The sequence below is a fragment of the Haemaphysalis longicornis genome, unplaced genomic scaffold (assembly GCF_048455015.1).
Source record: "Haemaphysalis longicornis isolate Haplotype H1 unplaced genomic scaffold, Haemaphysalis longicornis Haplotype H1 scaffold_9, whole genome shotgun sequence".
Lineage (NCBI taxonomy): Eukaryota > Metazoa > Arthropoda > Arachnida > Ixodida > Ixodidae > Haemaphysalis > Haemaphysalis longicornis.
Window position 1 is genome coordinate 84,608,866 of NW_027526460.1, and position 27,160 is coordinate 84,636,025.

The following is a 27,160-nucleotide window of genomic DNA, read 5'->3' on the forward strand; positions in this document are numbered from 1 at the left end:
GGACGTGCACAATATTGCACAAAATTGAAGCTATTTTTCGTCGCAAGGGGCCGTTTGACGCATTAAGACCACTTTGGGCGGACGCACTGGAGCGATTCACAGCTAAGCGTTATGGGCGCCTCATTGGCGAAACACACTGACGACCCGTGCTCACCCAGCCCGATGTTCGAACAATGCAGGTAGCGTGCACCTGCCCAGAGGCACCTCCTCTCGCCTTGTGATGAGCGCCTGGTGGCTGTACGTGGTCATCGTGATGGCGTACTACAGCAGCAACCTCATAGCCTACCTTACGGTACCGCAGCCTCATTGGCTGGTGTATTCCCTCAGGGACGCTCTCCGAAGGGATGACATACACATCTACATACCGTTGGGCACGGGCATCCAGCAGCAGGTTCAGGTGCGTTCCAACAAGCCGACAAAGGAAGAGTCACTCTGGTATATGGATGCTGGCGAGTCTGCCTCTGCAGCATGTTCAAGTATGCGGGTCCGCTGCTAGCGTATGCCTGCCAGCTTGGTGGAGGAAGACGGAATGTTTATCGAAGCAGTCAAGATCAGTTAATTTACCGCCAGGTGGGCAACCACCTAAGTCCTTGGAAGTTTGGGTCTGGGGGAGCAGTTTCATCCGGTCCACGAGATGTTGGTGAGCAGGGTGTAAGCTGGTCATCCACAGCTTCAGCTGTTCAAATCTGGAGATGGGATTCGGGGAAAGTGATGGTGTGTGGCGTTCACTCATAGACCATGTGGTACAGTAGCCATGGCTTTAAGCACAAGTTGCAATTATATGTGCATAAAGTAGGGTGTATGACGTGTAGTATTACACCACGTTGAAATGTGCTTGTCTGGAGGTGTCAGTAGATGACCACGTCTCGGTGAGACATCGTGGGATGTGCAGGGAGAAAGGCGTTTCGTATCATGGGGTATTGGGCCATGCTGTCTGTGTATCATCTGAAGATGATTTCTTTTCTTGGGCTGATGGAAATATTGGGCGCAATTCAAGGGGGCACTACGGGTGTGTGTCAGGTCGGGCTGCGGTATGAGCCATCGGGTTCCCTTCTAGAGATGAATGAACCTTTGCTCATATAATGAAAACACCCGGTCGATGTGATGTGATGAAGATGTGCGCAGCCATTGGTGAAATGCTTTCTTAAAATTTTTTGCCCCTTCCGCATTCTGTGAGCGGCGAAAGAAAGACCACCCCGTTAGGTTGCCGCGGTCGCTGCACACTCTGTCTGCTTAATTAGAGGGACCTGCAATACTTTTTTTCTACTTTTTTGCTAAATCCTAAACGCTTTCGAAACGTACTTAACTACCACATCCAGGAGTTAGATCTGGAGGTTGTAAAGTACCTCGGCCGAAATTTACGACTCTATGCACATGAGAAAACTTTGAAACTTGCTCAAAAGTTATTTTCCGCCTTGGAAAACGTAGACCCTAGGAATTACGTCATCAAAGCGGTGTAGCGGCTATTGGCCAGCTTTTCTTGTATTGCATCACTGAAGGCATTCGATAGCCACTTCAAAATGACAGCCACAAAAGCAAAGCGGAAACGGGAGGCGTATCTGCTACTACGATCATATCACGTTGTGCCACTACAAGCGGACTTTTAATATAGCTTTCGCAGTGCTTCCAAACACGAAGGCGGGAGTGAAAATGTGTGTCGAAAACGTTGCAGAGTCTTTTAAAGGGACAGTGAAGTCAATTTGTCACACTTCGCTTTTTCTTTGCACTGCATATACAGGGTCTAGTAAACAGTTTTCATCGTTAACCCCAGAACGCCCAATGTATCAAAATTGTATCAAACCACTGCCTAATTTATAAAGCATGACAGAAGAACAATACCACGGGACTTTTAGGGCGACCGCCAAGACTACAGCAGATGACGCGTCTTTGTCCTGCGATGTGATTGGAAGATGTCAAAGATTGGAGCTCAAGATAGTTTCTGTTTCAGCGCTACAGGAAAACATGCCTGGTATCCGGCGTCATCATTGGATGGGCATTCTTGATATCTCAGGAATCGACATGCCGCACTTCTGACTTGTTGATAGCTGTAGAATAGGTCAGATATGCCTGTCCGCACCGCCTAGAAACGTAACGTTTTACTAGCCAAGGCGGATCTGGCTGAGCACACTCCGCGTCATCGGAGGCGGTTCTTGCCTTGCTAGTTCCTGCGTCGTCGTAAGAGGTGCGTAAGCACCAGGCCCACAGTCGGCTGATTCGGCACTGTGCTAGCGAATTGTCCACGCTTATCTCAACACCACGTCAGCGACAATTTCTAAAGCGTCAGTGTCCGATTTCACTCTGTCTGCCAACTCTATCATAGAGCAATGAATGGTCCAGCCCGAAATGGTGAATTTAGTATAACAAAAATTACCGAAATAAAAAGAAATAAACTCCACAAAACATGTCCGATCGGGGATTCCAACCTGCTCATTACGATCAACTATCAAGTGCTTCAGACCACTCGGCCATAACGTCATGTATGCTGATTAGGAAGTATGAAGTATGCATCCCGGATGCTGTTTATCTCTGTATTGTTCTGACGATTCTAGCAAATTAGGGGAGTGCTACATGTGTTCGTTCACCCGGCTCAAAAATGCCTCGCGTACCTTGGTTTCACGCTTTTTAATACGCGTTTCGGGTCAATAAAATTTTTATTACCTGTGATAACTTCGCTGATTTCTCTCCCGCCTTTAACTGGCCTTAGAATTTCTACTAGCGCACAAGTCGTACAGACGCATGCAGCTTACAGCAACCGTGAAACTAAGTTAGCGAAGCGTCGCATGTTTGATTGTATGCGGATAATTTGGTATAATCGACTTCACTAAGCTGAATACAGTCTACAAACAAACTAAAGCCACCTTCTTCCAGGCATGATTCTTCTGGTGGATAAGTGTTAACTGAGCAAACAGGCGGCGACGACCCGCCGGCAGACGGCAGACTGACTCGGTCGCATGGTCGGCGAGCCACGCAGTAGGCGCAGTCAAGCCAAGCCTGAGAGAATAATTTACGTCATACGAAGCGTGAAATCAAATCGGCAAGGACGATGTAGAAGGAGGGCAGCACTGTTTAATTGATTTTTGTACTAAACAAAATACGGAAACGCACCCAGAGTGATCTGAATATTTCCAAGGCACTCCACACGTCAATTTGCGCAAGTAAACTCACAATGTTTGCAAACCACTCCAGTGTCCCTTTTAGTGTCCCTTCAGGGCTACGGCACTTTACCTGAATACGTGCAAAGCCGTCTCGTTTTGCCCTCTCGTAAAAATATGCCCTAAATTAGAAGCAAACCGTTGCCCTTGTTCTTACTGCGTCGCTATTTTTAAGCTGATGTCAGCACATCCAGATTGGGTCTTCGCGTAAATATACAAAGTGTTTTTCACACATTACAAATGCATTATATATATATATATATATATATATAAATCTAGAGAAAGATAAACTCACAAAGCGCGCAGAAATAGTATAAGTAAAGAGTCGGATACACAGCAAGAACAATAACAAACAATGTTTACTTACGTAGCGGCAACGGGACTTGCCTTCATCAGAGTAAAGTTACAGCAAAATCATGTAACTTTACTCTGATGAAGGCAAGTCCCGTTGCCGCTACGTAAGTACACATTGTTTGTTATTGTTCTTGCTGTGTATCCGACTCTTAACTTATACTATATATATATATATATATATATATATATATATATATATATATATATATATATATATATATATATATATATATATATATATATATATATATATATATATATATAATATACGAGACATTATAAACGAACTGCTCTCGCCCTTACATTGCTGCTACTGACACGCTCAACTATCCTCGTTTTCCGTGTGCGATACTAGAGGATAATAAATTACCCACTGTTTAAGTGTTCTGTTTCTTTGTAGTGTTCTTTCCGTTTATCTCACTGCGCCGGCGTGCTTGGACGTAATAATGGTCTCAGTATTTATAAACAAATAAATAAATAAATAAATAAATAAATAAATAAATAAATAAATAAATAAATAAATAAATAAATAAATAAATAAATAAATAAATAAATAAAGCAATGGTTGCCCGTTCCAATCCTGATAACATTGCTTAGGTAAAAAAAAAATTAGCATATTTGAGGCAAACATACATTAAAGGTGTATTTGATCGCTTTTTGCGAAAACGAATTAGAAACCCCGCATCTTAAATCACCCGTCACAAAGCGATCTGCAAAATATAAAACCACGCGTATTTACCACAACACTGCAGAATTCATCGAAGAGAACAACTTTGACATTTAGAAAATCCCGAGGCTTAGAACAGCGGGGGCTGAAACTTAGAGTGTTACAGTCACAACCTGATACTCTCCTTTCACGCCACGCAGGCCGAACACCGAGGGTGTATTGGCCGTTTATTTTGTGATATTACGTTTCCAGAGCGGATGAGTACATAATGCTATGGGCAAAAGCAGCACAGGCAGTGACGGTCTTATGCATGCTTGGGAAAACATTGTTGAAACACTTGAGAAACCCCTTGTAATTATTCTTTTTGTTCCTGACTGCAGAGGTCTATGAGTTCTTCTTTTGTAGACAAATGAAAGCAACGAATATTACCCACAGTAAATGAACAGCTTACGTCACAGCCTCCACAAGTTTAGTTAACCGGGAACGTGCAAATAAATATGACGGATAAATAGGACTGATAATGACGAGATACGCTGCTTCACTCAGATTCTCCGTATGCCTTTCACAGAAGTCGAAGAACGAAGATTTCATGGAGTTGAAGACACGGATTGAAGAAAACCGCGGTGCCAGTCTGGTTCCAGACGTGAACACAGCCATCGAACCTGTGGCAGCCGGCAAGGCCATACTGCTCGGTAAAGGCGGTAATGCGCGGTCGTGCAGTGAATACACGGTCACTGCAACCCCACTTAAGTTAGTCATATCATTGTCGTGCACTCAGCATTGTTGGTAAGAGGCCCCACAAAAGCTCTAGAAGGTGGTTCAAAGCATCTTCTAGTGCTTTTGTCTGGGGCCCTTAAGCATCATGATCTACCGTGATATCACCTCTGGCTACACTACCTCTTCTCCCAACTCAGCGCCTTCAGATGTTTTTACATTCGCACCATATCTTCCGCATATTCATTACATGCGGCACTGCGGCAAGCATCCCAGGAAGTATGCAAAGTGCTAAAGAGGACGAAATCTATTTAAACATGTTTGTCTTGCTTGGAGTTATTCACAAATGTTTATGGCGCGGGATAGGCCTTTGCGAAGGTATGAGCAGAACACTACAGGCGGAGACCTTAAAAAATTTTCATTCAACCAAAGGGAACACCAAGAAATCAAGGCATTTCGCCAGTGGTGCCATTGCGAGCGTGAGCTCTGCACCAGCTCCTGCTTTTCTAGGCTTTTGGTTTTTTGCGACGCCATGGGCTCGTGCACACCTGGGTTGAACCTACCCCATTCTGTTCGTGCGTTCCTTAGCTCCGTCCACGGAGGGATAAGAAAATCCTGGTAGATGAGCAGACAGCGAGAGTTTTATGGCATTCTTTACGGCCCCTTGGTGAAGGGAACACGCCACTTTGGCTCCCGCATCTTGTGAGGAGCACTGCCAGATTTTGTGCAGGCACTGCTGGATTGTGTTCGGCCTCCTCTAACTTTGCGCTTATTGCCTTCTCTCTATATATATTTCCTGCAATTTCATTTTACGGCGAAGATGCTTCTGACTAGGTTTCCGTGGACGCTTTATGCACGCGAAAAATAATTCCGAGACTCCATATTTGTTTGGAGCGTGAGGCATCACATTGTGTCAGACGTTGGAAAACGAAAGTGCCGGTGTGTGATGTAGGAGTACGCGGTCATCATCAAAAAAACGCACGCCGATAAAATCACAATTAGGACTGTAAGATTATAAGTCTCATCCCTTAGATATACATGTTGAGTAGATGTGTTACTTATAGGGGGATTTTGAAAGATTGCTATACTCTTTGTTAGATAAGAAAGGTTTATTAAAGATTTTATGCTGCGCGACCCGAGTGGCCCTTGCGTACGTTTTCATGCCGTGTGGTAAGCAAACACGGTACGCCTTGTCAGAAGAGACCAGGGGGTGTTATACGCTGCCCACGCACGTCAGGGTGGTATTGAGGAGGGCGTGTGTACTTGTTGGCGTACGTCGAATGCACTCACCGCCTGTAATCGCATTCTGTGTTCGTGCCATGCCCCTCGACTAAGCAGAGCCTGAAATATCTTCACTCTGGTCTTCCGGCTTAAGGGGACTCACGTGATAATGTTCTTATGGGACTTACTAATTTATGATACAAGAGCTTGGAAACCTTTGGGCACTAATGCGGCAAGTTTTACAGATAAAGGGAAATGTTCGAAAGACCGTAGTTTACTTATCGTAGTGATATACAGTCTAGCCTCGTTACGACGAAGTAGTATTCGGACAGCGAGTTGTTCGTTGTAACCAATATTCGTTATAACAGCAGAGGTAAAAATAGGCTATAACCAAGCGACAATCAGGCTCACGCCGAAACACTTGATACAACAATGCATTTTTAAGGCTTCGAACCCACTACAAGCAAGGTAACCCTTACCTTTCTACTTGTTGCGTTTGAAGCTCAATAAAACGGACCATGAGTACGTGAAGTTAGAACAGAACAAAGTTCACGTGATAAAACAGACCTGCGTGCTTATTTATTTGTTGAAAAATGTTATCATAGACTGGTGGCTACTCACAGCCCTGAGCCGGATGAAATTTTTCAGTGTCCACGAACAAAGGGGTCTTTATACTTCTGTAATTGCAGACTACGGGTGGTCTTTTCAAGTAGCTTTTCAGCCTACTGGTCAAATTTTTCTTCGTTATATCCGATATCCTGGGGCTCTAACGGTTTCAATTTCGTTATAAAAGAATGTCACTGAAATAAAGCACGACCAACCAAAGTTTATATTTATTCACTATAACAGATAATTTGATATATCAGTGTTTAACTAGGTTCTACTATTATCAATTTTATATTACAATAAAAAAATTAACAATGAACACAATATTTTTAGCTAGTTTGCTGCTGGAAGGCGATAGGTATCTCAGAGGCCACTGTTTTTTCCTTACCCTGTGCAATTTCGTATGCACAACGGGGATAGACAAGACGATTTACACGTTCCCCCCTCTCTTGCCCCCATTCTTCATGCCTAACTGTACCTTTAGTTACCCCTTCTAAATGAATAATATTAATAATGATAGTTCTTAAATTCAGTACAGAAGAAATATACTTCCAAATTAAAGAATCTGGGCTGTTACGAACGTATTCACGCAGCTGCAAATATTTCGTATTGGTGCACGATGGTTTTTAGCCCCGTGGGTCAGGAATTAGTAAGTCTCAAAAGATGGTCATCAGGCAAGCGTCGCTTAAAGTGAGCGCGGATTGGGTTGCGATGCGCGTGTTGCAGTACGTGTCTGGCTCTCCTTTGTCGCGTAGCGGACGAGGCTTTGCTGCGAGCGCTCATCATGGCCGACTGCAGGCAGCATGGCGGCCGGCGTTGTCGCATGGCCATCCTCACAGAGAACATCTTCCTCGTCCGCGTCGGCATCGCCACACGCAAAGGCAGCCCTTTCGTCGCTTCATTAAACCGCAGGTATTGCGTTGCCTTTCGCTTTCGTCGCCTTCAGTGTGACCTCTCTTGAGCTTTCCGCTTGTTCCTGGCCAATCCCCTGTCAAAACTCGTCAAAAACGGAAAGATATTGCTTTTTTAGTTATCTTAAAGACTCTGAACTACTGATTTCAACTTGATGAAAAGCAAGCGTTTATCCGCCATCTTCCCCTACTTCGACAACAGTTCCTACTATACCATATTAAAAGTATCACTACTGACTGGTCAGGGGCACCAATAAGTCTATTAGGATTGGTTGAATTTGTATCCCACAATGCAAACACTATTATATTGGTGGTGCTTGTGCGCATTTTCTCGTCCGGTAAAATCTTCTGGCAGGTTCTAGAACCACGTGGGCGTCGTTGCTATGTCGTTTTATTTGCAACTCCACGTTCATGGCGTAGTGGGGCAACAAGGTGCAAAACGACCAAATGGCCGGCGTATGTCGGTTCGCTGTAATTGTGCTGCAATAATCGTACACAAGTGGCAAACAAGGAGTAGGTGGAGAGCATAGAAGAGGTGTGTGGAGAGGGAGAGAAGGGAGGGCGTAGTCCACCTCTTTTGGCGACTTTCTTCGGAAGCGTACAAATCCTGCTTGCTGCGTGACCACGAGATGGGCATGGCGGGTGAACAGGAAAGCCGGTATGGGGAGCGGTCCATTGCTATAACCCCAATGACTCCTGTATCAGCCGGACTACGTGATCCCGCCCAGAATGTTCCGGCTTGGTTCGTCGGGCAACCTGAACTACATGCTTAAAGACCACCAGCAGAAGGAGCACCCGTGTATCCGCAACTACGACGCCGAGGTGGGCGGACTGTCCAAGCCCATTGGGCTGGCCGAGATGGAGAGCGCCTTCCTGCTACTGCTGTTCGGCACCGCCCTCTCGATGCTCCTCGTTCCAGTCGAGTTCGCCGCCCACTGGGCGCGCACTCGCCGCCGAGCTCGGATGCTGGCGCTGCCTTCCGCTGGACACGACGACCCGGGCTGGCAGTCGGCGTGGTCGGTGGAGGGTGTCCGCAAGGTATGCTTTAGAGCGCAAGCTCTACTGCGCCATGTCTGGCAAAGTCATTAACCAGTGTGTCGTGTTACTCCCTCTTCCTTTTGTGTTCGTTTTATTCAAGCTGATTCCCACCGAAGATGTACCAACTAGCACAGACCAGAGTCATTAACCAAGTCGCAATAACGTTGAGCCGCCGGAGCGCAACTGGCTGGTGTAAAAGGCGTTGCGGAGTGGCGTCGCAGATGCACTCGCTGGGATCCTCGCCGCCGCGGTATCACGTGACTAGAGGAGGGTCTAACGGCTTCTTCGCCGACACTTGCTCCCTTAGCCTCGCGAAGGGTTGCCCGCCGCCGCCGGAGTGAGGTTTGAACGGTGTGGCCTAACTTACCTAACATTAATAAGCACAAGTTTACGGACGACGGTGTTGCCAAATTGCAGGGGCAAAATTTTCAAACTTTACTGCGCAGAAACTGTTGTGGGCGTGTGAGTGGGGAATAAATTGAAATGTTCTTAGTCTGCAAGGCCGGTCCGCATCCTTTGAAGACTCGTCGTTTTTCAAATCTGAACAGGGCAATCTAAAAAAAAAAAAAAAAAACTCAGGTTATTAGGTAGAGACTAGCCCGAGGGCAGAGTGTTGCCTCTTGGCAATTCTCAGTTATTCTTTGTTTAGCAAGGTTATAGTTATATCCGCCTCTGTAAGTTGTGCGGTCCGTCAGATTCTTCCTCCAAGTTCATTGATCACTTAATCGAATAGTTGTGTTTTATACAAAACAAGTACCAAAAATACCCAACAATTCTTGCTGGCGACTTCAATTATCCAGGGATTGATTCGAGGTCAAGCAGACCACACGGCAGCACAAAAAGGCATGAATGCCAAGGATTTTTTCATGTGTTATCTTCCTTGAGTTTGATTAAAATGGTCAGGTTGCCTACACGTGTCGACACAATTTTAGATCTTGTACTGACCAGAGAGCTAAGCAATATGCTCGTACATGTTTTAGACAGCATCAAAAATCACAACGTAGTACATTACCAGGTAACATAACAAAGCTCCGAAACCCAGATTAAAAATAAAACAATTTTTGATTACAGCCGCGCGCACCCTGACATGATACAAACCGAATTGGTATAATTTTCCTCGCAGTTCTTCACTTCCTTTGGTCTCAGAAATTTAAATGCAAACTGGCAAATTGTTCGCGACAAGCTTCTGGAACTGAAAGAAAAGTACGTTCCAAGAATCAGTATCACGCCATCGACGCAAAACGCGTGGTTTACGACCGGCGTTAAATGCCGCATCACTAAGAAAAAGCGACTTTATTCTATGACCAGACGATCTGGTTCAGTCGGTGACTGGAAGCGGTACAAAGAACAATATAAACTGTGCAAAGCAGAAATTGAGGCAGCCAAGAAAAAAAATTTCCGCAACGATGCAAGAAATCTACTGCAGACCAAAGCGAGAAAATTTTGCAAAGAGATAAATCGAAACTACTCATCACCATCGTCCATAGCATTAGCTAGAAATAGTGCACTCCTTTCCTCATTAGAGGCTGAAGAGGAATTCAATTCTGTTTTTTGTTTTGTGTTTGCGAATGAAAGCCCATTACCAGCCACTCTTAATATACATTCCTTAAATTCAGCAAAGAATGACTTGCTTATCACTCATGAGGGTATTGCTGCAGCCATTGATAAGACCCCCGACCAACTGTGTACCACGCCCCGATGAAATACGCAGCAAACTACTACTAATACGCAGCAGCAAAAACTAGAACCAGGTTATGTACACCATTAACAGAAGGTCAACCGTTATTCTGTTGACAAAACTAAGGAGGACCAATAGGCTTGCTAACAAAATATTCTTCACGAACACAGTTTTCTTTTTTTTCAGGTCTAGGGTATCGGGGCGTCTTTTCTACCTAGGATATTTAGTCGGCCTTTCCTTTGTGTGTTCATTGCGGAATGGGTTTCCTTGTTTCCTAAACAGGGGCGCCCTCTGATCGGCCTCCAGCACGGCTGGCAGCGAGCCGACTGCGTGGTCTGGACCACTGTAGGTCCAGGAGCTCACGTCCTCACCGACTGCTACCCTGCCTTCGGCGAGTTCGGAAGGCGGCCGCTGTTCGTGAAGGAGGCGTCACCTTATTCATTCTACCAGTCCTGCTGGAATTATGCGGTCCCAAGCGCTAGATCGCTTTCGCTGGAAGGAAGAGCACCAGGACAAACAGGCCGCATCGTTATGGTCGGGGAATGGCCGTGATCGATGTTCCGGCTGTTGTCGGAAAATTGATTGTGGTAATGCTTTGCCACTACACAACTGCAAAGCATTATAATTGTGTTGTTTTCGCTGTGTAGTTTTCCTTATTACCTCAACCTATTAATCACGTGTTTCTTGCAATGAGCTCACAGCAATGTGGAGTGCATCGTCATGGTCGGTGGATCAACACGGATCCGGTGAAGGTATTCGGATATTGTGTGCAGTCGTCTTGCTGTTTGTTCCATTAAAGCGTTAATCTCACCACTCACTCCTCTCACGCATGCTGCCTGATAGTGATAGGGATAAGTAACTTATATGACCAATATAAAAACCACCACTTGTGAGCGCTGTTTGAATATTTATTTTTTTCACAGAATCAGACTTGTACACCTCCAAAGACATGACTTATTTAAAACTTCAAACAACCGTGACCCTCACCGATTCCTCCGCCTGAAAGCACTCGTGCGTTATATCTGGTAGGTAGTTTCTCAACGATCGATGGCATCATGTGTATGTTCGTGGGCTTGTGTGTGTGTGCGTAGGCGTGTGCACGTGTGTACGTGGACATGTATGCGTACCTGCGCGCGCGCGCACGCATGGATGCGCATGCGTGCATTGGAAACATTCTCGTCAATATCCTCAAAATAATTTCGCTCTACCGAATAAGAATTCGCCTGCCCTTTACCCTCAATGATAAGTAGATTCTCTGCCGCTGTGTTTTGTCTACATTGTCCTGCGTGTTGGCAGTCTAAAGCGTGTGTCGCCCAGTCATGAATAAACATATGGATAGACCTCGTAAAATCGTGCCATGTTTTATTCAACGTAGGAATCATATAAATTCTGGAGCGACGGAGTTTATAGAAATTTTCCAATGAAAGCTACCCGCTTATAATAAACATGCAGCCATTAAGCGGAGTGCCGCTATTTTTTGTTCATTGTTATTGCAATTTCGCCAGCCTCTAAAGACGACGACACATGGTTAAAACGAGTTCAATGCCCTTTTAAAGCTAAATCGAGTGCGCCAACCGGTAAGACATGGAAACGCTACGAGAGTTTGAGGAATATCGTCAGTATTGATCGATGATTACGTGCTAAGGGGCGAATCACAATATCCAGTATTACGAAGAGGCGGTCTCTTAGCCTTCAACCGAGCGTCCGGGCTAACCCCGGTACTAGCGCCATATTCTTCCCTAGGGAGCCTGGGGAAATACTAGTGCGTTATTGTTCCCATAGCAACGCTGCCCCAATGTTCGCCTTGAAGGCGTTATGATTGTCATGGCAACAATGTGATCGGGCGCAGCTCGCGTGGGGGAGAGGTGTGCTCTCGCCCTCTAATGCCAGTTTGATTCCGCCACCCCCTTCCCACCCCCCGATTCACAGCCAGCGCTGCTACGCTGCCCAGCGTACTCGGTAACGGAGCCAGCTCGAATATCACTTGAACACTATTCGCGTTACGTGGGCAAACGCGGCGTGTGGTGAGAAACACTTATGCGCAATACAACACAGACAAGGTTGCTTGTCATCAAGCGTAGCACACGAAGGAGGTTCTAACATTTCGCTAACAGCACTCAAACATTCTTCTTGTTGCGATTCGTCCTGGTGTTCTCGGCGTCCGTTTCGCAGCACCATCATATGCGAGAGAACACACACAAAAAAATCCCACTACATGACACGCACGTCGACCTCGCCGCCTCGCTGAGTGGCAGCGGCAGCAGCGGTGACCGTTTTCGCGCATGCGCGCCGCCAGTCGCACCGTGAAGAAGTGGAGGACAAAAATGGCTGCGGCTTAGCTCAGCTAACCGTGGATATGCAAAGCAAAGGCTTGGCTTAGTCTGGTGGAGCCTTGGTTTCGTTTTGTTAACCTTTGATTTAGCTGTATTGCCCACCACGTCTCAAAACCGTTGGGTTCCTTCAACGCTCACAGAACGAGGCCGAGCGAACGCACCATTCCTTTACGACGGGTGCGAGACGAGTCACGTAGCCCGAAGCGACCCATCGCCGCATGCATGGGTCGCTAACAGCACTCGCTAACAGCGGTCCGCTGATTCACGCGATGCGCTTCGAGGGGTCTCACCGGGGGGTGTGTCTCCGCTCAACAGGTCACCTTGTGCATCCGCCGCGAATTGGCTGGTCGAAAGTAGTAAAGCTTTGCTTTAAAAAGAGATGAGGAGTATTTCCCCAGGCCCCCTACATCTAGGGCTGCGATAATAAAACCGAAACTAGAAAAAGTAACTGGCATATATGACGGTTGATGCCAGCATACCTGCCTTACTGTCTTACTTAAACACTACATGGCGCCAAATTTCATACTTCACAATGTTTAGTGCAAAATTTAAATTATTTCTGCTATTTTTTAGAAAATCTATGTGGTTACATCATTGTATAAAACGCTGGCTTTCATATCAGCTAGAGGACATGCCCTCTACAAAAATTGGTTGTATGTCCCTTTCTTAAAATCCTTCTGGAAGGAGAGTCCGGTAGCAATGGTCGCAGTCATAGAGTTTCATACTAATATACACTAGAGGGAAATGTGGCGCCACCGTCTAGGGGAGCCGCGCTTCGGTGAGCGTGCCGTCATGTACCGGGCAGGCACGTTCCACTTGTCTTTGGCATGGCTCACGAACAGGCTGAAAAGTTGGCTTTGGCTGCAAAAATGCAACAATATTACTGCAGAAAATTAATCGAATTTGTTCTGTTATTAAAAAATAAAAGCTCCATAAAGATTTATTTGCCAGGGATTATTTAGAAGCTTCATGGAAGATGAACAGAACAACAATGTTACCCCTTTTGGCTTCAAGACGACAAAGAAGCCATGTGGCTAACCAAGCCAAGGAGGCGAGGAACGTCGCTAGCTGCAATGGCGCCGCCCACGGCGGCACGCGAATGCAGCGCCAGATTTCCCTCTAGTATATATTAGTATGAAACTCTATGGTCGCAGTGGTGGCCCGGAAAATTGGCGCATACTCACTTGGAGGGATTCGCCAAGGTTTTTTCTGAATGAAAATGCAGATGCGGCAAAATAGTAGAGTAGCAGAAATGAATTTAGTATGTAGAATCAAAAGAGATGGGAAAAAGGAAAGATAGACGAACGAGAAATGAACAAATGTCAGCCTGATTGGAAAAGCTTTAGCCCCGCCGTCGAGCCCTCACCGAAATGAATGAATGGATGGCGTGACAAACAGCCCCACGCCAGTGACCAGCCTTCACTCCCCCCAAAACTAAAAGCACTGGTAGAGTAAATTGCAGCTCCAGCAACCTTCTTCGATGATCGAAAATCGGGGACGAAAAAAGAACAAATGTTAATCCGATTCAATTTTTTCGACAAACTGACAAAGGGGAAAATTTGTCAGATATGCCCGATATAGGTATCGATGAAGTGGGGGGATCGCACAGCGAAAAGCGGTCAGCGATACTTCGCGCGATTGAGTTTGGCAGAGAATTCTTTTCCAGCGGAACCTGAGGTGTTCAATTTCAGGACGCGTGTGCAGCCCGTGATCAGACACGTCTTGGGCGAACAGGAATTGGCAATAGCGGGCTAACAACGCGCAAGCGAATGGTGGAAGCACGTCTATAACCGGAAACGGCAATGCCATCTTCGCTAACATATCAGCCGCTTCATTGAGGGCTGATCCACCGTGGCCAGGCAGCCAATCAAGCCTAATTGCCCGCACATGAATGGAAACGCTGGAATAAAAACTTTAAGCATTGGACGTACACTTTCCGAGGAAAGACCCATGCACACGGGAAGGAAATCAGTGAGTAACATATTTGAAGATTGCGCCGAATCAAGTTGCGGGAAGGCAAGAAGAATAGCCGAAAATTGTGCACAAAAGATAGGAATATAATCTGTTAAACTGAATGAACAGAAAACAATTCCATGCCGGAGGAAAGATACCCGCCGCAAATTTCTCATTTTTCCGCGAGGCGTCGGTTCGCATACCCACGTGCGATGGGTGCTCAGACTGGTGAATCAGGAGAATGCTTTAATTTATGTTAGCTAAAAGAATCTTGGCATTATTAGGGAAAAGGTTATAGAACGAAATCTCCACTAGTGTGTATTGAAACTGTAAGACATGAACTGCAAGGAGCGTGGAGTTTATCGGATTTAGTTAGGAATTGTCAAAAATGACTTGTGGGCGCGAGAAACGAGACCAATAAGAACCGAAAAATGACATGGCGTGTTGGATAACTTCTAGTCTGGCCAGCGCGGTCACAAGAGACTTGGCAAATGCTTTGATTGTTAGGTATTTGAAACTGGAATTAAGCGTTTGGACTGCAGCTTCTAAGTACAATACTTGAATCAGGACGAAACTGGGCAGGCCTAAGCAGCAACGAAAATGTTCCAGCTTTACCAAATGCAGGAGATTATAGGTAGCAGAGCCAGAGAATAAAATACCCAAATTCTAAGATTGGTCTAAAATATATGCTGTAAATCATCAAGAGCATATCTGTCCCCAGACCTGTTCGCTTATGGCGAAGAACCCTTAGTAGAGCTACGGCATGGGACTCTTTCGTAGCTATATATTCGATGTGGAGGTCGCAATTCCATTTAATATTATATATGACTCCAGGGTATTATCGCGAATCAACCTGACAAATGGATTGTTCATGATGGGGTAATGAAATCGATATTGGGTCTTCAAGAGGAAACACGACAAAGGCGCACTTAGTAATTTAAAAAGAACTTTCAAAGCATACAGCCGTGCTTCCAGGTCTTTCAAGTATGACTGAAAAGAGTGAAACAAAAAATGGATGTCTTGCGACGAAGAGAAAAAGGCATGCCATCTGCATGAACATATGTATGCACATCTGGGTGAATAGGTATGGAGCTCAGAAGCACAATAAATAATACGGGGACATAACAGACCCCTGGGGGACTCGACACGTCTGCTTATACCGAGAGGAGGCGTAATCATGCTGATAAAAGGAAAATTCTGTGTTTTCCAGAAAAGCCGCTACCCACGCAGTGATGTACCCCGGGAACAATAGCCAGCTAATAGAGCTAGGAGGATGCCCCATTGTGCACTGTCGTAAGCTTTCGAGATGTCAAGACGACTAAAGCCGCAATCTGCTTATTCCGTCAAGCCCAGTGGATGCCTCTTTCCAAGTCTATATGCACCCACCAGATAGAGCATCCTTCTCTAAAACCGATTTGTCGGCAGTTTAGTAGGTTATTGGCACCCAAACACTTGCCTATAGGGAGAAGCAAAACGCGCTAAACTGCTTCAACAGGAGTGGATGTTGTACTATTGGCCGACTAGTATCAATTGTATATCCAAGCTCCGGTTTCTTAACAAAAGGCAAATTTTGGCGAAACGCAATTCCAGAAGTATCCACGCGTTTTTAAGAGAAATGTTATCTACATTTACCCGATTGCAGAGGCTTCATTGTACAATTTAATGATCGTTGTAATATCGTGTGGTAATACCGCCTGGACCAGGCGTAGATGCCGGAAGACCAGAAATAACTGTATCTAGTTCGCCTATAGCGACCTCTTGAAGATCAGCCGGGCCTACATTTCGATCGCTTGACTGCGAAATCCTCGCCACAAATCGCTGCTGTAGGTCACCAGCAATACTCTACAAGAAGTCCATGGTTTCTTCTGGCGTACAAACCGGTCCGGCGCGCCGCTAGTTCGGCAGTACCCCGAGAGATGGCACCGCCGCTCCGCGCGCTGGCACCGCGAACGTGTGCGCGCGGGAGCGCGAGAGTCAAATCGGAGAGCCGGATTGGTGAGATTCGCCATTGAAGGCGGCCGCGGCGGACCATTTATCTCACCTGGGGACTGTTTGTGTCCCCCCCGTGACTGCCGCCCGCTCAAAATCGCGACCGGATGGCGTGACTCGTGATCGCCGTCGAGCTTCGTGCTGGCATGCTTTGAGAGACACCAAATAAGTGGCTGCGCTGCGGCACTAATAATTCTACTGGATTCTCATATCGGCGAATCTCGCGGGCCTTCTGCGGATGCGGAGCCCACGTGGTTGACGAGTCGGGAGGTAGCGTTGTGGGCTACGCCGGAGAGCCGGCTGCGTCATCCCCAAGAACCTACCCACTCGGCTTTATCTATTCCAGCGCACGCCAGACGCCCCTGTCCCACTCTGTGCCCACTTCCTTATTCCCCCTACCCAATACCACATTCTGTAGGAGTGCCCCTACAACCCTACCCTACCGCACAGTTATACCGGAGTCTAATTTCAGTCGGAGTAGTCTAGCCGGAGCCTGGCTGTTGCGGCGAGTCTCCAAGACCAACGGGAACTGGCTGCCCACATCACCAGGGCCGTCAACGGCTGCCTGGTCCGAGATGGCTGATTCGCCCCACCATCCCATTAACAATACTACATATTCCACATGGCGCCCGAACATGGGTCTCGTCTTCCGATCAATTCCGGGTTGCGTGGTGCGGATGGTGTCCGCGGACAATTACCGCGAGGACAGGGGATCCCGATCTTCAGTGCGTCTGCTACATCGACCGCAGACGTGGTTCAGGCTACCTCATTTAGCAGTGTGTGCATTCGGTCGCGATCGACCGCTCATGATCACGACCGAATGGCGTGATTCGTGAACACCGTCGAGCTTCGTGCTCGCGTTGTTTGGGAGATCCAGATAAATTGCTGTGCTTCAGCACTACTGTCTACTGTGTTCTCGTATTGGTGAACCTCACTGGGATGCGGTGGAGGCGGGGCCCACGTGGTTGACCCACCAGTAGCTAGCGCGGTGGCTTACGCCGGAAAACCAGCTAGGTCCCTCCAAGACCCCCACGTAGTCCACAAGTAGAAAATGGTTTTGCAAGTTGGCACAGGCAGGAAACTTAAAGAGTTTGGTAATGTTTACAATTGCAAAATTTCAGACTCTGGCTGATATAAAGCGGTGAGGCCCTGGCGCCACACATTCTGACATGCCCCCTCACAATCGTCGAGTGTAAATCCCTACTGCTCGATGGAATTAAAGAAGCGGATAAGAAGATTCACTTCTCATTACAATGCGTTTTGGAATATCGCAGTAATCGCCAATACGTCTTACAGATGCCCATGAGTTGGCTGTTTTAAGAATAAAGCAAAATCCGCATATTCTTTATTACTGAGGAATGCTTTCTACATTTACACGTGTTTGTATTCTATAGAAACTATCTTATGCGGCAGAGAAGAAGAAATTCGAAACATTTTATGTTGGAGAATGATTGAGGAAATAGGGCAATTCACCTACGGACATCATCATCATCTCGTCGCCATTCATTCAGCTCATCCTCACAATCCCCTTCAAGCGCCGAATGGGGAACACCTCAAGTGTCACGGCAGAGAACAGTGTCCAGTCTGCCACACAGCAGCTGGTTGCCACCGCCGAAACGCAATACTCGGACGACGGGGACGTCGATAGCGAAGGTGGCAACGACAGTTGCAAAGAGCATTCTCACCACCACGGCCACCGTCACCCTTGCAGAAGCAGCCCACCGCTGCATGACGTAATCAGCGAGGTGAGTGTAGCACCCTTGTACTGTGCCTACCCATGTGCACCACTGCCCACTGCCTCCTACCGACTTACCTTAGGCTTGGCTCACTGCTACAGAGTTTCACTACATTGTGTACATCTTTTTCAGGTAGTTTGCTAGGCTGGTTATGAATTGGGCTATGTTTATGAGCCACTTACACATTGTCACTTTAGTCTGGCTACGCTGTTCTCATCATGGTGGGGTGACCATTATTTAAACAAATAATTTTGGGCGAGTGACTACGCCCTTACAGAGAACACTGAAAGAAAACTTAAGTCTGCCTAGGGAGCTTTTGGAAGAAGAATGGCAGAAGTAAAATTTCGAGACAGGAAACGTGGGCTTTTGATTATGAAGCAAAACTCGGATTGACGATGTGCTTTGTCAAATCAAGGTAAGTGTAGATGTGATTACATGTAATACGGAGAACAGACAACCAATGGACCACCAGGCTACCTTAGCAGCTACGGAGAGGGGGTAACTGAAACAGCAGGTGACGATAACTGAATAGAGAGACAGAATAAGGGCATTCGGAGGCAAAGAATAGATACGGACAGCGCACGATACACGGAGTTGGTAGACAGTGAGACATGTCTTCATCCTGCTGTGGACAGAAAACCGGATGATGAGATGGTGATGATGTAATTAGGATATTCTGGGCTTCTTTTTAACGATGAGTCATGACGAGATACCTGCAGCTTTTCAGTGTCAGTACGGCGTAGCGCTCAGACGAAGCAATAAAGATCCTTACAGTATCTGCGCTGGAAGCCGGATGACGTGATTTTTGTTGTTTTCTTAGGAAAGCCTCAATCACGGTATCAGAAATTTTTTATGGAACCCGTTCGGCAGGGCACCACCAGCAATGCGTCTCCATCTTCAGCCAGATATGTCGTCGGTCATGTGTGGCATCCCAGCCACCACCAGTCATTGGCTAACTGTACATCGGCCGCCTGCCATGAGCCACTGGAGATTCCCTCCGCCTCTCATGGCTTGGACGAGTGTCCCATCCTGGCTTCAAGCGGTGCCTTTAACGCATGGCAACAGCCACGGAACCCACATGTAAGCGTGCCGCTTGACTTTTCATTCATTGCAAACCACGAGCGCAACTCTTCTTACAGTTCCTTATAACAGCAGGGCCACACTCATAACTTGGCTCCTCGGGTAAGAGGATGAGGTCGTCCCTGGTCAGTTAACAGTAAGTGGGGATGATATTGAATATGTGTCGTAATGAGTATCGATCACTCATGAGAAAAATTAACGGACAATCAGGGTGTAATTCTAGGTAAGTTATTGCCCACATGACAGGCTAGCAGCTAGTCAGGGCGATATTTTTTTAGGGGTTAAATAATCGCTCAGGCAACAAAACATTGCTGCGCTAAACGGGTCCAGATGAATGTCGCTAAATGAGCATTCTTTTGGTCCGACACTTTTTTGCCTGACTGCATACAACGTGGTGATGAACACAAATACTGAGAGAAGGTACGCACACATGCACGCACACACTTCTTTTGTTGATGATGTTGTAGATGGTGGCGTATACAGTGTGCAGGGATGGAGCAGGGTGCATGGGTTATTGAGCAGACCTGGGAGCAGGGAACATTGCTTTTTGTAGCAGGCTTGGAGCAGCCAGCACTACCTTTTGGAGAAAGTTTGGAGCAGCCAGAAAATTGTCAGTGGGCTTGCACAGGCTGCTGTGAGGCCCCTGTCAATTAAGCTTAATTTTTTATCAGCTATAGTAGGCTTTCTACAGAGCACTAGAACCCACTCCGAACCAGGAACGCCGTTCATCTAGTATATCTAGAATTTTGCAATATGGGGAGTTATAAGACCCAGCGAGTGGGCTGCGTTATCACCACTCAAAGGGGAAGCCTCACCCACAGATTCAAAGGGGATCAGATTAGAGGTCTCGCTTCGTGTCCGGTATACGGTAGTGTTTAGCGAAACCGCAGCGGCATTCCGTAAAACGAGGCGTTTGCTTGCATTTTTTCTATCGAGCAGTGGTTTCAGTGCGTGCGCAGCCAAACATAGATTTGTCCTCTCCCGTCGCGTAATTTGGAAAGTCGACGAGCGTACGCCGTAGACTATGAAACGAGAACGTGTTAGAAGGCATAATTAGTGCTGGAGCATCCTCCACATAAGCAAAGTTAAACCCGAAGACCCCAGGCGAAAAGGACCAAGTAACTCACAACAAAGGCGAACCGAATTAGCAAGCAGCGGAAAAGCGTCCAAGACCCTGTTTGTTCAATACATGCCGATACTCTCGCCACGCGTTTATATTGATGTTAACCTTCAATAATCTACATTTTTCATGCGAATATTATTCGGTTTTCTATATGTCTGCGATGTGACGCAAAAGGACTTTACTCACTTTTAGTCAGTTTCTATTAATTGTGACAAGCCGGCTGGCACCGGTTAAAAAAACGGCGAACTGCCTGCGACCTAACAGCTAAGCAAATGCCAACATCCACAGCCGCCCATAACCTTGATAAAACCGAAACCATAACCGCATTAAAACCGAAAACAGATCGTTTTAGCCACGTTGTCGGGCAGGGGGCATGATGGTGGTCATATTCCGAGGCTCACTTCGGGATATGCGGCGCAGGGCACCGCTGATAAACCAGTTTGGCGCAACAGGCACGGTTCGGCACTGGATGTCGCAGGTAAACAAGGCTGGCGCTCAATGGCGCAAATGGCGCCGCTGTTCCACCTCTGAGTGTGTCTGTAGCAGGTTTTTTAGTTTGAAGTGCTTAGCCAAGAGGTAACTCTCGTCTCTGCCGTCTGATCACAGGTCCCTGGCGGCGGCGGTGGCATCGTAGTTCACGACGGCACCGTTCGCTCGCTCCATCTCCCGCTGTTCGCGTGCACCCTGGTCTCCGCTGGCGCCATCCTGGCTTTGGCTTCAGGCGTGCTGGCCCTGGCAGCATGGCACCTCTACCGGGAGCCGCTCGGGTTTGAGCTTGCGCGCAACGCGTCCGCCTTGATGCGCGCTGCACAAGCCGCCCAAGCCTCCCACGCCGCTTCTGCAGCCAACGCGTCTTCCGTCCCCGATAAAGCGCATGGCAGCTCTTCCCATCTGACACCGTGTGCCACCCCGAATAATGAAGACCTTGAAGCGCTCTCACTTTAAATAATTATGGTTATTTATAACCACTACTCGGAATCACACCGTGCATTTGCATCAAGTGGCGATGAAACGCTAAAGGATTGCTTTCAGTAATAAAACATGAAAATGAACAGTATGTGTTGTACCCCAGCAACCAAGCTACATATTAAGCAAGCTTTAAATGAAGTTGGCATTGAGGCGCGCTCAGCCTTCATTGCGTCTTGACCAATCCCGAACGCTGGTTAGATACACCTCTTCATGCAGGTGTTTGGTTTTTCTGACCAGACAACTCCCTGAATTCAAGCTAAAAGTTACTGTGATGTGTATCTGATACCAGCGGTGGAGCAATCTATTGGCATTGGTAATTTTTTTTTGCGTACCTACCGCATGCATTGGGCAAGGTGGGTATATGCTTGAGACAGTTTTTTGCACACGATGAACCTCGAGTTTAACAGTGCAGGCGCCAGTATTGTGGCAACTTCAAGTAATAGTAAAGGGCAGTATACCAACCCAACCTGAATAATTGTTTTGCGCCTGTATTGTGGCAACTTCAAGTAATAATAAAGGGCAGTATACCAACCCACCCTGAATTATTGTTTTGCCTGCTGGACTAGATTGGCATGAGCCTCGTGCATGAAAATTAGCAGTGGCTTAGCTCGGCTATGCCAGGATATACCTAGCGTGAGCTAAGGATCTTAGGTTTCCTGGCTGTCAAGGATTAGCTTATTATCATGCTTACTGCTCCTAAAACGATTTACAATCCAATACAATCCGATACAATCAAATCCAATTCGATGCAATCCAATCGCGGCAGCGGCGGCGGCGGCTCCGACGCGCCATCTGTGCGCCGTGAGACGTCACTGCTTCTCGCGCATGCGCAGCGCGGCTGTCCAGGAGCCACGCGAAACTGCTCAACCTCGGCCAGTGAGCTCAGGCTACAAGATCCTGAAATTTTGTTATCAATTAAGGACTTGGGGCCGGGTCTGAGCGATTCTCTCTTCTAAAATTATAGTACTTTTGTTTTGCCATGAGCACTTATGAGTCTGCTGAAACTCTATTTAATCTGCGCCAAGGTTCGGCTGGGCAAGGCCGTGTCGGTCAGGGGGGGCGGAGGAGACGGGTTTTTTTTTAAAACGTTTATGCTAGGCATCAATATACGAATTTTAGGCTTGTGTTACAATCTGAAAAATGGGCAACTGGGCCCAAGGTGAGCATAGAGGCAGAAAAGACGGTTCCGTATGGTTTATGTTCCGCTATTACTTGAGCATTAATGATAGAGGCTTGCAAAGTAGGAACTTACAAGTGACACAATCCGCAATCAAGAAATAAATATGGGACCAAACAGCTGTGACAGAAAATTAACTTCATTCCCCACAATCTTACAGCGAATATTGATGACGCCTGGTACCAAATGAAGGCATGGAGCTCAGTTGTTATATTGATGGGGTCGCAGTTGGCTTGTCAACCGAACAAGCAGTGGGCGCAGTCCTTAACACTTGTGGAAAAATTACCGAAGTAACAAGTGCTCACGCCCCATTTCCTGTTGAGTCTATGGGGCCGTGTTTCTTTTGACGCCATTTAGCCTGATTCTGTCTGGATATATTGACATATTTAAAAATACGCTGCGGTAGTTGGGCAAACTACACGATTTCACCGATGCCCTGAAGAAACGGCGAAACTACACCCCACACAAAACATTCGTGTATACCACGTTGTCATACTTTACGCAAACACAGCCTAGCCAGCTCCACACCGTCACACATGACCACGTTGCAAGTGGAAGGAAGGAAGGGTCACACTCCCGGCCATATGCACACAGACGCCACTACCATCGACAACTAAAGGGGAATGTAGGTCTCTCTTCCACGGCAGACTGCTCACTACCGCATTGAAACTCATCTGGCAATGGCCGCTGAAACGAATGATCACCGTCGTTTGGACACGTGCTAAACTCTGCTCTCTTACATACCAGGATATCAACCAACACTGCAGACACTTGTACAAGGTGTACCGTAAGGCGCTCTCACCAAACAGGATAGATAGAAAATTTATCAGACGCGGCATAGCGGGGATGCATCAGCCGCCTCGACCCAGAAAGCCGCTGAGGGATCCGATGTGTGCAGCCAGCTCCAGGATGTTAAAGAGCTTCACACCGACAATGTCCCATAATACCCCCCCCCCCCCCCTCCCCCGAGCCTGGTTGCCAATTTCGCTTTAGTTTTCACTTCTACGTGGCCGCACTGTTGACAACCCGACACTCTTTGGCACATGTTGCGGGCACCCGCAGCGGGTCAAACAGCTGAACAGCTCTCGCCTTGAAGTCAACCTATCAGAGGCCTACGCTCCACCCCTGTTATACCACGGAAAGTATTCCAGCAATGAGCCAATAACAAAATATTTTTTCACAACAATGAAAAGGAAGAAATCCGTGTTTTTTAACTGAACCACGCATTCCAATAGCCCTACAGACCTTGAGCTCGACAATCGGTCCCCTAGGCGTGCTGTTTCTGCTGCCTCGATGATATCTCTGCATGGCCTTTTTATTTTCAGGTCGAGCAAGGCCTCCACAGCACTTTGCAACCCTATATAAATTTTACTCATGCTCATGTATAGTAGTTAATTGAAACGACGACTCCTTTGCTCGTGCTGTCTATCCACACGCCAGAGGAATAGTTTTCACGGCCTTCTCAACACATCCCCCAATGCGTTCCTGTGCTCCTTGTGTTTACAAGTAAGCGGAACGAAGGTGATTGACTATGGGTTTCAGTTATGGCGAGGGTCATGAGAGGACACGTTATTTTAGGGTCGAGAGCATAGCGTCTCTGTAATAATAGCAGAGGAGGTTGGCAAGAGAGGAGGATTCCAAGTGTGCTTCCCTGGCTTGGTTGTCGACCCACGGGAAAAGCGCAGGAGGCACAACCTACTTTAGGTGTCCTTGGTTTCTTTAGAAGTTGTGTCGCGATGATTATGGGAACATGTCTGATTATAACACGCGCCGTGGCGACCTTCGCACTCCTGCTGGTGCATCAACAGCGCAGGAGTCCCAGAGAACCGGAACAATCAATATGCTGGCGCCCACAATATCAGCATATCTGTTCGGCAAATTGACCCTATGCCGTCACAATCACTGCAGTACAAGGAGTGTTTAGGGGTCCTAAAATTGTTGTATCCTGTTCGCATTGCAGATGTTCCAATCTGGAACACTTCTCCCGGCACGCAGACAATGACAGTTCTGAAGAAAGTGACCTGCGCCACCCAAATTATTAGTTTGGTGAATCGATCAATCAATAAAAGAAAATAGTACATGAAAAGAAGAAAAATGAGAGAAGGTGCGCGCTTTAAGCTTCATTTTCCTGGTGGTTCTTTGCTGGCAACTGTTACGTTGGCAGCGCCTTGGGTCAGGATTCCGCTGTGCAACACATCCAGCAAAGTCGCATCCGAGCTGTTTCCAGCATACGAGTCGTTTCCCGCTCGTCTCAACCGGACGAGCGTCCAGTTGAAGAAGTCGTCGATGACGCGACGCTGGTGGCCCATGCTTTTGGCGGTGCCGTACACAAGGATAACCACCACCCCCACCAAGCAGCCCAGGATGAACCCCGTGCATGCCACGGCCCACGTGCGAGAGCCACCCACCACCACCAAGTGCCGGGGAGCCGCACCGGGACTCTGCGTCATAGAGCGTGAGAAAAAGGGCGACGTCAGCAACAAAAGTGTTCCTTTGCATACGGTTCTAGGAAGGTATTCGAATTTTGGGAGTTTAACGTGCCGAAGCTATTGGCGGTGAGCGCCACCACGGGCGGCGCTGCGCCTCCGTGACGTCGGCTTAGGGATTCTCGCATTTGTCGTCTGCTTCAATCGGGCTCGCTCTCCCTGCTGTTTCTTTGCGCTCGGTTGACGTAAGATGCTTGTCCGCACCAGGTTTAGCGTGTGCGTAACTTTTTATCATAATAATAGACATAAAATCGCATACACTAGCTCAAGGCGAGAGCTAAAGTGCAGTTTTCGATACCGATACGGAAGAAATATAGCAGGCAACAGCCAATTCCTTGCGAAGCCATCCTGTGTGGAGCGCGAAAAGTCGGAGCTAGGGGTCAGCTTCTGTACTAAGACATCTCTTGAACAAAAGGAAAAGCCGGCTGTTAATAACCGACAACAGCGAAATTGAAAGACCAAAGTAAATACCAGGCCTTCAGGTCTCTCGGCTTTGGCAGAAGGCATTACGATTCCCGGTAATCGTAAGTAAGGTTAGAGTTTTCGAAACCTTGTCGGACGCTCTAAAGTATTGTACCACATCACTTGACGTTGTCATGTCATGAAAGTAGGCCGACATGCATTATGGGGCTGCAAGAACTGTAGGTTGAGTTCCGAATAACCCACTGTGTGTATAGGCGCGTGTTGGTTTGATACCACGCTTCTAACCAATATGGAGGTTTTATTAACGAGTCACGTCTACGGTAAAGATACAGTAACACTATGTTTGTTCAGACCTGGAGGGATAGTTCGGTACATTCTCCAGATCCGCGTCTTCCCAGTATTGAGATTTGCGTTATAAAAAACTGCACCCAAGAGGAGGAGGAGAAACTCTATTCAATATTAAAATCAAGCGGATTAGTGGTCCGGATCCTCAGTCCAGGACAAATGAGCAAGAGCATTTTTTTCCAATTGATAGCTCGCCATTTCGGCTTTGTTCTTTACGCCTGGAAGATTTAAAAGAGTTGAAGAGAGCTCCTTGGCAATATTCATCGGTTTCGATTCTTGTAATATATGCACGTGCACTATTTATTACGTTTATTGGCGATTATATCAAGCCTTAAAAACTCTAATCATGTCATAATGGTCCGGATTGAGATTCAGTTCGGTATAATAAGAATAATTACGATAGAAATTCGGAGCACAAAAGCCACCTTCGAGTACTCTGGACAACGTTGCCTGGGGCGCGATCGCGGTGGCCTAGAAAAAACCTTCTCATTGTATTTGCATGTGAATAAACAACGCACGCTGCGGATATGCACTTTACCCGCCGCGGTGGCTCAGTGGCTAAGGCGTTGCGCTGCTGAGCACGAGGTCGCGGGTTCGATTCCCGGCCGCGGCGGCCGCTTTTCTGATGGAGGCGAAAAGCAAAAACGCCCGTGTGTGCGAGATTTCGGCGCACGTTAAAGATCCCCAGGTGGTCAAAATTAATCCGGAGCCCTCCACTACGGCGCGCCTCATCGCCTGCGTTGCGTCGGCGCGTTAAACCCTACAATCAATCAAATCAATCAATCATATGCACTTTCTTGCAAGTAGCCATAACAAAAGCCGCTTTGTGAAGAAGGGAATGTATGCCATGCATACAGCCTGAAGAAAGTATCCTCGCGATCTTTGTGAGCCTCCCAAACATATCCAAACCTACTAAAAGACGTTTGTGACAGTAATTAATTAGGTCATAAAATATTAAAATATAGCGTTGGACACAGAAAAAGCCTTCATCTGACACAAGTCTACAAAAAAAAAAGAAGGCAGCCGCTCTAATTCCTGCTATGCGATTCGCGTGTACGTAGCACTAGACTGTTGAGTCGTCATAAGAGCATCTAGAAAAATACTGTGGGGAAGCCAACGCATTTTGAATACTTATCTGTGCGCTGAACCTCGCGAAAGGACGGGTTGAACCTGAGCTACTAACCGATGCTCTGAAGAAAGTTGTT

The 27,160-nt window shown here is 47.1% G+C and overlaps 1 protein-coding gene across 1 annotated transcript; it reads left to right on the forward strand.

Annotated features, from left to right (window-relative positions):
* Window positions 1-220: 220 nt before the first annotated feature.
* LOC144153294 (glutamate receptor ionotropic, delta-2-like) lies at window positions 221-24,743 on the forward strand. The gene is made up of 7 exons (XM_077684944.1): window positions 221-397; window positions 4,742-4,865; window positions 7,470-7,626; window positions 8,354-8,663; window positions 10,624-10,809; window positions 21,162-21,322; window positions 24,662-24,743. Exons 1-7 carry the CDS (start codon window positions 221-223, stop codon window positions 24,741-24,743), a joined length of 1,197 nt encoding a protein of 398 aa, XP_077541070.1.
* Window positions 24,744-27,160: the final 2,417 nt, after the last annotated feature.